This window comes from Mauremys reevesii, linkage group 8 (genome assembly GCF_016161935.1).
Source record: "Mauremys reevesii isolate NIE-2019 linkage group 8, ASM1616193v1, whole genome shotgun sequence".
In the NCBI taxonomy this organism is placed as follows: domain Eukaryota; kingdom Metazoa; phylum Chordata; order Testudines; family Geoemydidae; genus Mauremys; species Mauremys reevesii.
In genome coordinates, this window is record NC_052630.1 from 61,549,492 (window position 1) to 61,563,195 (window position 13,704).

Below are 13,704 nucleotides of genomic sequence, written 5' to 3' on the forward strand. Positions count from 1 at the left end.
CAGCGGTCACGGGCGAGGCCTCAGCCTATCCGCTGAGGGGATCCGGGCCCTACGCGGCTGTGCCTGACGGGAGCGCGCCATCCGGGTCCTTGGAGAGTGGCCCGACGGGAGGCGCGGCGGAGAACTTTGTCCGGGTCCCAGTGTTCCTCCCTGCCCTGCCGAAGCGGGAAACTGCATCCGCGGTCGCTGGCCCCGGGGGTAGGATAGGCGGGGCGGTTCCATCCGGGGCCTCGGAGCCTGGTCACCGTGGGAAGGAAGAGCGGCTCCATCCGGGTCTTAGCGATGCTGTCATGACAGGAATCCGACCAGGGCGGGGCTGAGTTCGAGGGAAATCAGCTGCCTGAGGAGAAGCAGAGCCGGCCGCAGCCAGCTTGCGGAGCCAGCACCTCCTGCTGCGCCCGGGCACCCGGCGGCCCGGTCCCCGGCTCACGCGCGCAGGTAGGGCCAGGCCCCGCTTGAGTAACAGCAGCCGCCGTCTCCGCCGAGCGTCCTGTGCTGCGCCACAGCCCCGCGCCGCAGGCAGGGCCTCCCTAGGGAGGGCCGCTGGGCAGCGGCCTCGCCATGCACCTCTCGCGCCCGCTTAAGGATCGCCCCTCCCGGCGGCCTTGCCTCAGCAGGAGGCGCCGAGAGCCGCCCGTCTGCTTAAGGCTGGGTGTGGAGCCTTTCTGCGGCCGGAGGCCTCTTCTGCCTTCGCCACTCCCTGGTGAGGCGAGGCCCGGGAGCTGCCCTGGGAAGCGGGAGTAGGCGCTGGCGTGGAGCGTTTCGCCCGCTGCTGATATTCCCAATTTGGGAGGGCGAGGGCGGGTGAACGGCCGGTGTTAGTGGGTTGGCAGAGCAGCTCTCCGCGGGAAGAAGGGGCGCCTAGTAAACCCCCAGGACAGGTGCCCGAGATCCCTTCTATAAGGGAAGGGTAGAAAAAACCACAGAGGGGTGAGGCACACACAGCGCGCAGGGCACCGGTGTTCGTGCTCCAGGTGTTCTGGGATAGTGGTGTTTATTTCTTGTAACCTTTTTTGTTAAGATGTCTCAAAAAGTTATACAAGGGGTTGAAAGCAAGGGGTGAAGAATGGTTTCCTGGTGAAAATGAAATCGCATCTGTAAAATGGAAATGGGAGTCTGCACGTGAAAAGTGCTATATATTAGCTAGAAATCAATATTATCAAACCCCATTTCCTTATCAAAGGTTCTGTGCCAATCTTCCTTTAGACAGTGACCATACTATTTTTCATATGAACTTAGGAATTGCTTTATTTAACTAAACCAGTGGTCTCCATGTGACAACAGCTGTTAGCAGATGTGCAAGAACTATGAAGTGAGCAACTATAAAACAAATTAACAGGAAATTTCTTATTAATCCCCTCAGTTAGAGAGGTAGGCTTATGTCCTGAAGCATTTCTCTAAAGCTGTGGGGGTTTTTTGAGTACTTTAAAAAAATAATCTTATCTAATTTGACAGTGAATATATTTTCAGTATTTATATAAATATCTAATCCTTTTCAGAATTTTGAATCCTTCTAGGTGGTTGGCTTCTATATTAGTATTTTTAAAAAGACTGCAGATGAATAGAGTTCTTTACAGAACAGAAAAATATATAGTCTTAAATGGCTTACAAATATAAATACTACAAATCATTGTAGATTTCCAGTAATTGTTTTTATAGTTTAGCCAACATAAAACCAAAGTTTAGTTTCAAATTAATTCCTAAGTGCTGCATTTCATTTGCAATTCAAATACCTGTTAAATGTAGCAATTGTTAAAATTAGGTTGGAATCCATAGTTTTTATTACAGCTTTTCTTTAAATGTGCTTTTTATGTAAACCTTCAAAATTTGGATTAATTATGTGACACTAAGCGTTTTAAACCACTTTTGAGTACTTTTAGAGCACAAATAAATAACAAATTCGGTGTAGTTGAAACATACAGCTGTAGTTATTCTGAGACAGTTTTTCACTGTCATGTGGAAAATGGTGATTCAGAATGTTATGCTTATAAGAAACACAATTTTTTTTAAAGGGGATAAGGCAATATGCCTTTAAGCATTAAAATCAGCATATGCTTTTATTCACACACACACACACACACACACACATCATATGCTTTTATTTACACACACACACACACACACACACTTCTGCAGCTGGATTATATAGTTACCAATTTTTAGTGTTGCTTGGTCATTGACAGTGTCCAGCTGAAACTGCACACAAAGGAGGGGAGCTAGACCTTTGTCGAACGCGAAGCTTTGATGTTGATGCAGAACGAACCCAAAGTCCCATGGCAATACACCCTTTTCTTTATACAATACGTTTTTATACAAGTGTTTGGACCTTGCTGTGTTACACCCCAGCTGTTAATTACGAGGTAGTTAAGGTTGCTTTTAATTAGAATTACTTGGGTTGTTACTGGGACTATTTGCGTCTGTTTTTATTTTGGTTTTTTTGGCTTTATTTTTTATTTTGTTTTTAGGGTGTATGCCTTTGCTTTAGGGTTGTCAATTTGCCATCTGGGTGATTCTGATAATAAAGTGTGTGCCTCTCAACTCCTTCCTTGACTATTTAGCCCACCTGTCTTTTTTTAATTAATTACCATACATTTTTTACTTACATACCAAACAGTAAATAAGGCAATAATTACAGCCATAAAACTTTTATTCATTTAAGAACAATTATTAATACAATTAGTAAAGAATAAACTCAGAACAATTTTATTTTTTTACTAATTTAAAACTAGCAAAATGGAGTATAAAGCAAAATAAAACAAAATAGAATACACTTTACTTAAGACAATTTTTCCCCGTTAGGGTTTTGGCCAACAAGAACATTGTACTCTGTAGTCCTGAGGGAATTCTGTGCCTAAAAATTATGCACACAATATCTTAACATTCTGCAAATTTTACTTATCAATAAATAACTGTGTGGCTCCAGCATGGCAGTGGGGAGCACAGGCCACTGGCTGCATTGAGGGGGGAGATCACCCTGAAGACCTCACCTCCTCAGTAGAGAGACTTGGCAGTGAGGCTGCAGCTGACCCTGACTCTGCAAGGGCTGGGCCTGCCCCAGAAACATTCTGGGGCCCTGCCCCTCTGTGCCAGGTGCACCAGGTGTGCATGGGCAGGCTCAGCCCAGCAGGATCCTAGTGTGGGGTGAATCCAGATGTGGGGTGAGAGGTTTCTGTGTGGGGCAATCTAGGTGTGGGCAGCTCAGTGGGAGATCTGAATGCACACAGGCTCGTTGGGGGGTTCCAGGTGCAGGGGCAATGGTCCTCAGGTTAAATTATGACCAGCCGTTTTATATTTTATTTTTAAATCAAATATATAAAGGAGAAAAAAAGTGTGCAAAATAGCAAGGATGTAGGGAACAAGTCCCACAAGAATTTTGGCTCTAAAGTATTTCTCAAATTCTGCAAGTTTTCTTCATTCAGGAAAAAACAAACCTACTGTCTGTGTCATAAAGCCATTAAAGTTTGTAGTCACATAAAAAGACAACTTTTTTCCATTCTGCACTTTAGAGAGACACACACAATCCTACCTCTTCTTTTTTTTTTTTTTTTTTTTTTTTAAGAAAAAATAATCCAGTATATTACTGGGTAACATTATTTGTACAGCTTGGCAATAACCATTAGAATGATTATTGCCCTTTTGTTGTTGTTGCTGCTTATGCTGCTAAAGAGGGGAACTTCAGATTATAATAGAGCAAGTTAATTTGAAGTTCAGAGTTTGGTACTGCTGAACGTTGGATAGTAGAAGGCAGAAAACATTGCAAACATAGTAATCTTGGAATCTGGGAGGACCGAAGATATCACATGGGAGAATTCAGATTTAGGAGTTGGGAGATCAACAGAGAAGAGCTCAAATCAGAAATGATTGACTCAGATTTATATGATACAGCAGTGGATATGAACTTTTCAACTGACGTGATGGATCAGTGTTCATGTCACACTCCCCGTCAGTGCTTGGCCCGGGCCAGGGCAGCTAATGATCCAATCAGCGAACCAAATTGGCTGATGAATCCTCGTCACGTGCCACCTGAGGCACGTTGCGCATACACTAAGATGAAGTTTATAGAAGATGTTTCTCATGTTGTGCAGTACATGAGTGGCTACCTTGAGTTTGGTAGGCTTGATCTCAAAGATTATCCTTATCTTTAAAAGTGTGAATTTATTTTGAACCACCTTTTTACTTTGTATTTAAGGCCCAAAAGATTACATCAACTTCAAGCTGTTGAGGTAACTGAGCTGTTTCAGAGTTATCCACTGGGTTGCTAGTCAAGCCACAGCTCTAAAGGCAATTAAAAAAAAATATTTGGCTGATTCCTATTTGAAATATATTGTAGAAACTGAGTCAGGGCTGACCTTGCCCAAGTTAAGGGCGTTCTTAAGAAGATCAGATAAGCAGATTTGTGGGCATGTTATTTTTCATGATTATGTTAATTACCATCTGATTGAAGTCTCTTTTCTAGGAGTTCGTTGATTGAGGCTTTGCAACAGCTAGAATTTGCAGGAGTGAAATACAATCTTGGTTGTTGCATCGAAAACATTTATCTTTATGGCAAATTTGAAGAAGTCAATAGGTCTGGGTCTTCAGATCCAAAGCTGCAGAAAAATCAAATCTGTAAGCTTGAAGCTAACATTGAACATACAGCTATCAGATTCATCAGGCTACAGTAACTAACACACATATGGTTTCAATGTTTTGACTCCACAGTGGCCTAGTGATTAAAAAAAAAAAAATCCATTATTGCAGTGCACAAATTAGCAATCTGCTAGACCAGGGATTCTCAACCTTTTTCCTACTAAGGGGCCCTCAACATGTTATAAAAATTTGACGGCCCACGTCTGCCACAACAACTGGTTTCAGTAGATTAAAAGCCAGGGCTGGCATTAGAGGGTAGCAAGCAGAGCAGTTGCCCAGGGCCTCACACCACAGGGGTTCCCGTGAAGCTAAGTTGCTCAGGCTTTGGCTTCAGCCCAGGGAGGAAGGGCTTGGGATTCGGCTTTCTGCTCTGGGCCCCAATGAGTCTAACGCTGGCCCTGCTCTCTGGTTTATTTTGGCAGATCCCTTGAAACCTGCTTGCAGCCCCCCAGGGGACTTCAGACCACTGGTTGAGAACCACTATGCTAGACCACTTTATAGAGATATTGAGTAAAAAGGAGTGAGGGAGAGAGCCCTACATCAGTTATACCTCTAAAATTACACTTTATTACTATAAAAATATAACAGTGACACAGTGCTGCATATGACTAAGGCTATGATTTAATCATGAGTATATTTAGTAAAAGTCACGGACCGGTCACAGGCAAAAAACAAAAAATCATTGGCCCCATGACCTGTCCCTGACTTTTACTAAAAATATTCAAGATTGAATGGAGGGGGCGCGAACGGGATGACTGCAGGGGGAAAGCTGGGGCCCACTGTGGGGGAGGAACCCCAGCTGGGAGGGGAAGCCCCGGGGTGCCCGCGGCCGGGAGGGGGGAGCCCTGGGTCCAGCCGCATTGGCAACTGCTTGGGTGGTCCCCGGGGCCGCCAGAGCAGCAGTCAGTGACACTGGCTGCGAGACCGCCCAAGCGGCTGGCTGCAGAGCTGCTTTAGCAGCGGCTGGTGTGACTGTCCCCAGGGCTGCCTAAGCAGTTGCTTGGGTGACCCTGGAGTCAGCTACACTGGATGCTGCAGAAGTCATGGAGGTCACAGGAAGTCACAGAATCTGTGACTTCCGCACCTTCCGCAGCAGACACGGAACCCTACATATGACAACTCTTTTTACCACCAGGCTATTTTCCTTTCAGGATATATGGCTCTTGGTGGATATAATGCTTTTGTCTGACAGCACTGTTGTTATGGAATGTACATTTTCCACTGTAATTTAATTAAAACAAGCCATGCAAGTATATGCAGCAGAGCACCAACTCCAAGGATTTGATGCAGGTGCAAGTGAATGGCTCAGGGATAGATAGTTTCCATTATCAACAGGCTGTTCTCTGTTGAAATAAAGGTTCAACTAGAATAAAACACAGTTTTGAATACAAAGGCAGAGTGTATTCAGTAGCAACAGCAAGCTGTTTTAGTGGAGATTTAGACTAATTCTATTCTCTAGAATCCAGATCTTGATTTCAAACTAGATGGGCATTATCCATAATATTGTTAAGCTATTGGAATGAATTTAAAATAAATGATTAAATAGTCTATTCTGACTTGTGGTCTCAGACTGTTGGGGGTTGTGACATTTAATTTATATTACAGTGAAAACAAAACCGAGCATTTAAGAGCAAGAGAAATAGGTGCACTGAAAACGAGAACTAGAATAAGAAGTTGGCCTAGTAGCTGAAACAAGAAAAAGCAGAATATAGTAGAAATGCCTCTAGATAATCACAGCAGCAACAATATTTCTCCTTAATTTGAGAAAATGCGACCATAGCCTGAACATTTGGATGGCCATGTTTTCTTCTCAGACAATTCAAATTTAAATCTTAGCAGTCCATGGCCAAGTGACAAGAATTTTTTCCCCTCAGCCTAATTGGACAGTGATAGTTGTGAGGGGTTGGAGCGCTTGGGAAGCCACCTGATGTGCTGAGATATCAGAGTCTACTTGTTCTGCAGCATAGGCCCCCTTTAACCTTGTGACATTGCACTCTATATGATTTTATGAAAATATGCTAATGAGTGAATATAATGTAACTGGAATATGCTTCATGCAAAAGGTCTCCTGTAAGGTATCATTACAAATCTTATAATGTACTATGTGTTCATCCTGTTTGTATGAATGTATCATTCTTATATCTGAAACTAGAAATATGAAATATAACTCTGAGATCTTATTGTAATGATGCAAAGTGTGGGTCATTAATGGTGGCTTGGAATTTTGATGGCTCCAATTAACCAGGACAACTGACTGTAGATGGCTCTGTTTACTTGTAAGTCTTCCTGTATATCTGCCTGCTGGCAAGTGGGCAATGAAGTCTTACAGTGACATGTGATCATATCACCTGAACTGGAATCCATCTTTAACCTGGTGCTTTTCCATTTAGAAGGAGGGGCGGGAACCCAGAGAGGGACAAAGGATTCCTGCCTTGTGTAAAAGATATATAAGTGGACGGAACAGAACAAAGGGGGCTGCAGTCATGAGAAATCCACTGTACCAGGGGAAAGGATTGGGCCCGGGCTAGGAAGGTGTCCAGTCTGTAAAAGATGCTTATTGAAACATCTCTGAGGGTCAGATTTTATCTCTATTCAGCTTCCCTACTGTATTAGGCTTAGAGTTGCATTTTTTATTTTATTTTGCTCAGTAATTCACTTTGTTCTGTCTGTTATTACTTGGAACCACTTAAATCCTACTTTTTGTATTTAATAAAATCATGTTTTACTTATTAATTAACCCAGAATATGCATTAATACCTGGGGGGGACAGCTGTATATACCTCTCTATCAGTGTTATAGAGGGTGAACAATTTATGAGTTTACTCTTTGTAAGCTTTATACAGGGTAAAATGGATTTATTTGGATCCCATTGGAAACTGAGTGTTGGAGACAGGAACACTTCTTAAGCTGTTTTCAGTTAAGCCTATTTGTGTGATGAATTAATAAAGAATGCATGAATGTGAAGCAACAATGACTTTATTGCCTCTGCAGGTGGTGATCAAAGGGGGGAGGGGAGGGTGTTTAGCTTACAGGGAAGTAGAATGAACCAAAGGGGGTGGGGGGGGGGTGTTCATCAAGGAGAAACAAACAGAACTTTCACACCATAGCCGGGACAGTCATTAAACTGGTTTTCAAAGCTTCTCTGATGCACAGCACATTCTGCTGTGCTCTTCTAACTGCCCTGGTGTCTGGCTGCGCGTAATGTAATAATTGGAGATATACCAATTTCCTAGAACTGGAAGGGACCTTGAAAAGTCATCAAGTCCAGCCCCCGGCCTTCACTAGCAGGACCAAGTATTGATTTTTGCCCCAGATCCCTAAGTGGCCCCCTCAAGGATTGAACTCACAACCCTGGGTTTAGCAGGCCAATGCTCAAACCACTGAGCTATCCCTCCCTTCCCGGAATCAGTGGCCAGACGATTTGCCTCGACCTCCCATCCCGCCATAAACGTCTCCCCCTTACTCTCACAGATATTGTGGAGCACACAGCAAGCAGTAACAACAATGGGGATATTGGTTTCGCTGAGGTCTATCCAAGTCAATAAACTGCACCAGCGCGCTTTTAAACGTGCAAATGCACATTTTACCACCATTCTGCACTTGCTTAGCCTATAGTTGAAAGGCTCCTGACTACTGTCCAGGCTACATGTGTATGGCTACATGAGCCATGGCATTAAGGGGTAGGCTGGGTCCCCAAGGATAACTATAGGCATTTCAACATCCCCAATGGTTATTTTCTGGTCTGGGAAGAAAGTCCCTTCCTGTAGCTTTTGAAACAGACCGGAGTTCCTGAAGATGCGTGCATCATGTACCTTTTCCGGCCATCCCACGTTGATGTTGGTGAAACGTCCCTTGTGATCCACCAGTGCTTGCAGCAACATTGAAAAGTACCCCTTTCGCTTTATGTACTCACTGGCTTGGTGCTCCGGTGCCAAGATAGAGATATGGGTTCTATCTATCGCCCCACCATAGTTAGGAAATCCCATTGCAGAAAAGCCATCCACTAAAACCCATACGTTTCCCAGAGTCACTACTCTTGATAGCAGATCTTTTACTGCGTGGGATACTTGGATCACAGCAGCCTCCACAGCAGATTTGCCCACTCCAGATTGATGCCCGACTGACCGGTAGCTGTCTGGCATTGCAAGTTTTCACAGGGCTATCGCCATTTGCTTCTCAACCGTGAGGGCTGCTCTCATCTTGGTATTCTGGCACTTCAGGGCAGGGGAAAGCAAGTCACAGAGTTCCATGAAAGTGCCCTTATGCATGCAAAAGTTTCGCAGTCACTGGGAATCGTCCCAGACCTGGAACACTATGCAGTCCCACCACTCTTTGCTTGTTTCCCGGGCCCAGAATCGGCATTCCACAGCATGAACCTGCCCCATTAACACCATGATGTGCACATTGCCAGGGCCCATACTTTGCGAGAAGTCTATGTCCATGTCTATGTCCTCATCAGTCTCGTGAGCGCTGGGTCGCCTCCTTGCCTGGTTTGGCTTTGGCAGGTTCTGGTTCTGCATATACTCCAGGATAACGTGCGTGGTGTTTACAGTGCTCATAATTGCCGTGGTGATCTCAGCAGGCTCCATGATCCCAGTGCTATGGTGTCTGGGCTGAAAAAAGGCACGAAACGATTGTCTTTAACGGAGGAAGAGGCAACTGACGACATGGCTTACAGGGAATTACAGTCCACAAAGGGGGTGACTTTGCGTCAAGGAGAAACACAAACAACTGTCACACACAGAATGACCCCCTCAAGGATCAAACTCAAAACCCTGGGTTTAGCAGGCTGTTGATTTCACGGAGGGTGGGAGGAAGCAAATGAATACAAAACAAATTGGGACTATTTCTTGTTTTGATCCACTCCATCTATCTTTTACATCTTTAGGGTGGTAGCAGACGGTGCAGTTTGACTGCTAGCCTTTGTCTCCTGGGTGCTCAGCAGAAGGAGTCTGCCCAGGCACCCATGACTGACCTCACCAGGGTTGGCTAAAAGAGCTCCCAGGAATATGACGACGACGATGGCTACCAATCATAACGCGCCGTCTGTTGCCAAAAGGCAAGGAGTGGCTGCTGTATAGCAATGCAGTCCCACGTCTGCCAGCACCCAGGAGACTTACAGTGAATCTCAGCTGTGTGGGTTCCATGCTTGCCGTGGTATGGCGTCTACACAGGTAACCCAGGAAAAAAGGCGTGAAATGATTGTCTGCTGTCGCTTTCACGGAGAGAGGGAGAGGGGGGCCTGATGACATTTACCCAGAACCACCTGCGACACTGTTTTTGCCCCATCAGGCATTGGGATCTCAACCCAGAATCCCAATGGGCAGCAGAGACTGCAGGAACTGTGGGATAGCTACCCACAGTGTAACTCTCTGGAAGTCGACGCTAGCCTTGGTACTGTAGACACAGTCCGTTGACTTAATGCACTTAGAGCATTTTGTGTGGGGGGACACACAATCGACTGTATAAAAATGATTTCTAAAGAACCGACTTCTATAAATTCGACCTAATTTCGTAGCATAGACATACTCTTAGAGAAGGCTTTAATAGCCTGGCTCAGCAAGACAAGTTCCAGGGGGCCTATGCTGCAGAACAGGTAGACTCAGTGGTATATCAGCACATCAGGTGGCTTCCCAAGGGGTCCAACCCGTCACAGTACAGAATTACAGAAGTGCAAGTACTTACAACACAGGGTAAAATCACTCCATAGATTTCACGCACAGGATTCTGATTCCTGAGAGTCACAATCAGTTGCACATCCCACTTGTATTATTACTGAGATGTTCAGGTTAGTGTTCTATACCAAAATCTTTCTACACGTGGAAGAAAACCTTTGTAATTTGTTAATTGACTAAATTAATCTCTTGTGTAACACTTGACTTTAAAGATTAATGTAGCCCAGTATTTTGAAAGTATGATGTAACTATAGCTGCAATTTGGCAAAGCATACTACTTCATACATGTTGGAATATCATGTGTTTCAGATATCAAAACACTTTTTGTTGCATATATACCTTAGATGCAGCCCTTTTAGCTAACATTTGTTATTTTCAGGGTATCTGGCGTGTCTCCGAAGTCAGTGTGTGTTTTAAAATTAGAGTCTGTCTGCAAGCAGTTTTTGAACAGAGAGCTGTTGACCTTTAAAAGAAAGTTGCACATACTTGCTTTGAAAATCACAGTGAGAAATACTTCTTGAAAATTTTATTTGAAAATAAAAGATGAATAAAATTAACATTCCTAATCCAGTTGCTGGCACCTCACTGCTTGTCAAAAAAAATGTGTATCTAGCAGAGTAGGGATACAACGAGACAACTAATCTTTAACTCTTTCCCTTGTAATTCCTGGATAGGGTGTGTATATCTCATCACATGTAGGGGAGTAGAATACTGACTCTCTTCAATCTCTGAGATGTCAAAGTAGGAATAGAATTAATAACTAAAAATGTTGATTATGTTTTTAATTAAAATGCTTTTAAACAGTAATAGAGTTTAACACCTATAAAAATGTGTGAGCTAGTCATGATCAGTGACCACAGGATGTGACAGTGCCTCATCTTTTTTACTCCTAAAAGAATAGGTCTGTGATCTTCTGTACTTAAAATTGATGCAGCGAAGTACTTTCCAGAGAAGCTAATGTACTTAGTCTTTTCTGTTGCTCCTTTTACTCCCTAGTAATCTAGAAGATCATCGGACACTCAAAGGATTGTTCTTTCTGATACTTAATAGCCCAAGACATAAAAACATGCAAAGTCTATATCTTCAAATTTCCACGTAGGTCTTCTAATTTCCAGCTTATGTTTCACTTGTTATGATGTATGATTCTTTCTTTTGGCTACACTACAACAACTGGATTTTTACTTCTCAAAAAATAACTTTTTACCTTTTAACCATATAAATTTTGTGGCCTTGCGTCTTATTTTGGATGGGAATAAGAATATGGTATACCTACAGATTATATTGTGTTTAGTTCTCTAACAGTGTAAACAAGACCTGAAAGGTTTGGGATGTGTTTTGTTTCTCTTTCTCTCTTTGCTTGTGAGCTTTCTCAGTTCTCATTTAAAAGGACAAGTGTGTTTGAATCTTTATTAATTATGGCATTTTTCTTCATTATTTGTCAGGTGTTTCATTTAAATAGATGATAACCAAAACAAACAAAATACAAAAAGTTTTTTTGTTGTTTTGTTTTAAAGTCTAGGACTCTCTTGCGTTCTGAGTTGCTCAGGTCTCTTACCTTTATCAAATGCAGTGTTGTCATTCAGCCCTCCAGCAAAAAATGGGGGGGAAAGATCTGATAAATTTTAATTTAAAAAAAATCTTTATAATAATTTTTATAACATCAGACAGAGCACAAACACCATCTTTCCCTTGGCAGGTCACCTTTAACTAGCCTGTATGCTGGTTCTAAGGAATTTAAGTTTTCATCTTTGGGATTAAGGCTCTTCCTAATTAGCTTGAATTTAAAAAATTCCCCTTCATAAAGTTTAGTATCATTTTGCTAGTCTTAGGTACAACCTGTCCCACAGAAATTCAGGACCTAACTTCCCTGGAAGACTTACCTGCCTGGAGAACTAGTAAAATGCTGACATCACTCAGAATTTTTAGTTGGACTGCTTATGACTTTTTTTTTTTTAAATCAACACTTACTTATTTTCAGTGACTAACATTTTGGATAAAGGATGTATTTAAATATTTTTACCTCTACCCCTTCAATTAAGCTTTTAGGGATAACAATACAAATGCTTTGAGACCACCAGCAAATTAAGAGGAAATTAAAACCAAACTTGATATCCCTGCTTAAAGCAAACCTTTTCACAATTTATTTATATGTTATAGCAAAGCCAAAAAGGGCATAAACCCAATTTTTAAATATATTATTTGAAGATGCTCTTTAATAACTTAAGCATTTATTGGTCTATGTTATTGCTGTTCTGGAGTATGTTTAATATAAATCTAGAAGAGGCAAGGGGAGAAGGCATTAGATATAATGTACTCATTTGGCTACAGATGTAAGAGGAGGAAATGTTATGAGCCAAAAAATCCAACATAGTTCAACGTTTATTTGTAGTAAAGTTGAACTCTCTTTTTTAACAGGCTTCCTGAAACTGTAAGCAATGGATGAAGACGCAAACCAAATGCAGCCCTTGAATGAGAAGCAGGTGCCGAACTCTGAAGGTGGATATGTATGGCAGGTCACCGATATGAATCGACTCCACCGTTTCTTATGTTTTGGTTCAGAAGGTGGTACATACTACATCAATGAGCAGAAACTTGGCTTTGAAAATGCTGAAGTTTTAATAAGACTGATTGAAGATGGTAAAGGTTGTGATGTGGTACAGGAAATAAAGACATTCAGCCTGGAAGGAAGGGCAGCAAAACAGGAGCCCATGCTTTTTGCTCTTGCAATTTGTTCACAGTGCTCTGATGCAAAAACAAAACAAGCAGCATTTAAGGCTGTTTCTGAAGTCTGCCGCATACCAACTCATCTGTTTACTTTCATCCAGTTTAAAAAGGATCTGAAGGAGGGCATGAAGTGTGGCATGTGGGGCCGTGCCCTTAGAAAAGCTGTTGCAGACTGGTACAATGGAAAGAATGGCCTGGCGGTTGCTTTAGCAGTTACAAAATATAAACAAAGAAATGGTTGGTCTCATAAAGATCTGCTGAGGTTGTCTCACCTAAAACCTGCCAGTGAAGGTAACAGTAATGTTTTATTGACCTTGAGACTGGAGTAGTTAAGAAAATATGCTATATCAGATACTACATTAAGCCTTTCATTTCTAGCATATGTCTGTCCTGGAAGTCTAAAGGTCCTGATGGTGTAGTGGTCTCTCAGCATCCATGTATCCTTCAGGTTAAACTTTAGAAATAAAACAGAAGCTGATAGCTAGAAAATATGGTCAGTTTATCTTGACTCTTTAAGAATAAATGTGGTCTTTTATTATTTTGTGTGACTGCTGTCAAGAGATGGCTGAATAATTCTTACAAATCATTCAGTTGATATTTTTCCCCATCAGTTGGCAAATACATTTATTTTTTCATTATTCAACCAGATCTGTTGTTTCCTCATTATTTTTGACCC

The 13,704-nt window shown here is 42.5% G+C and overlaps 2 protein-coding genes across 2 annotated transcripts in view; one reads left to right on the top strand and one right to left on the bottom strand.

Annotated features, from left to right (window-relative positions):
* The window catches only part of UCHL5 (ubiquitin C-terminal hydrolase L5), a 32,178-nt gene extending 32,046 nt beyond the window's left edge, over positions 1 to 132 (bottom strand). The window contains exon 1 of the mRNA XM_039483716.1: positions 1 to 132. The gene's annotated coding sequence lies outside the window, so the exon portion shown is untranslated.
* The window catches only part of RO60 (Ro60, Y RNA binding protein), a 27,981-nt gene continuing 14,380 nt past the window's right edge, over positions 104 to 13,704 (top strand). Inside the window, exons 1-2 of the mRNA XM_039483714.1 lie at positions 104 to 438; positions 12,720 to 13,319. Coding sequence (XP_039339648.1) covers positions 12,740 to 13,319 — 580 coding nt within the window. The 5' untranslated portion in view covers positions 104 to 438; positions 12,720 to 12,739. The remainder of the gene's footprint in view (positions 439 to 12,719; positions 13,320 to 13,704) is intronic.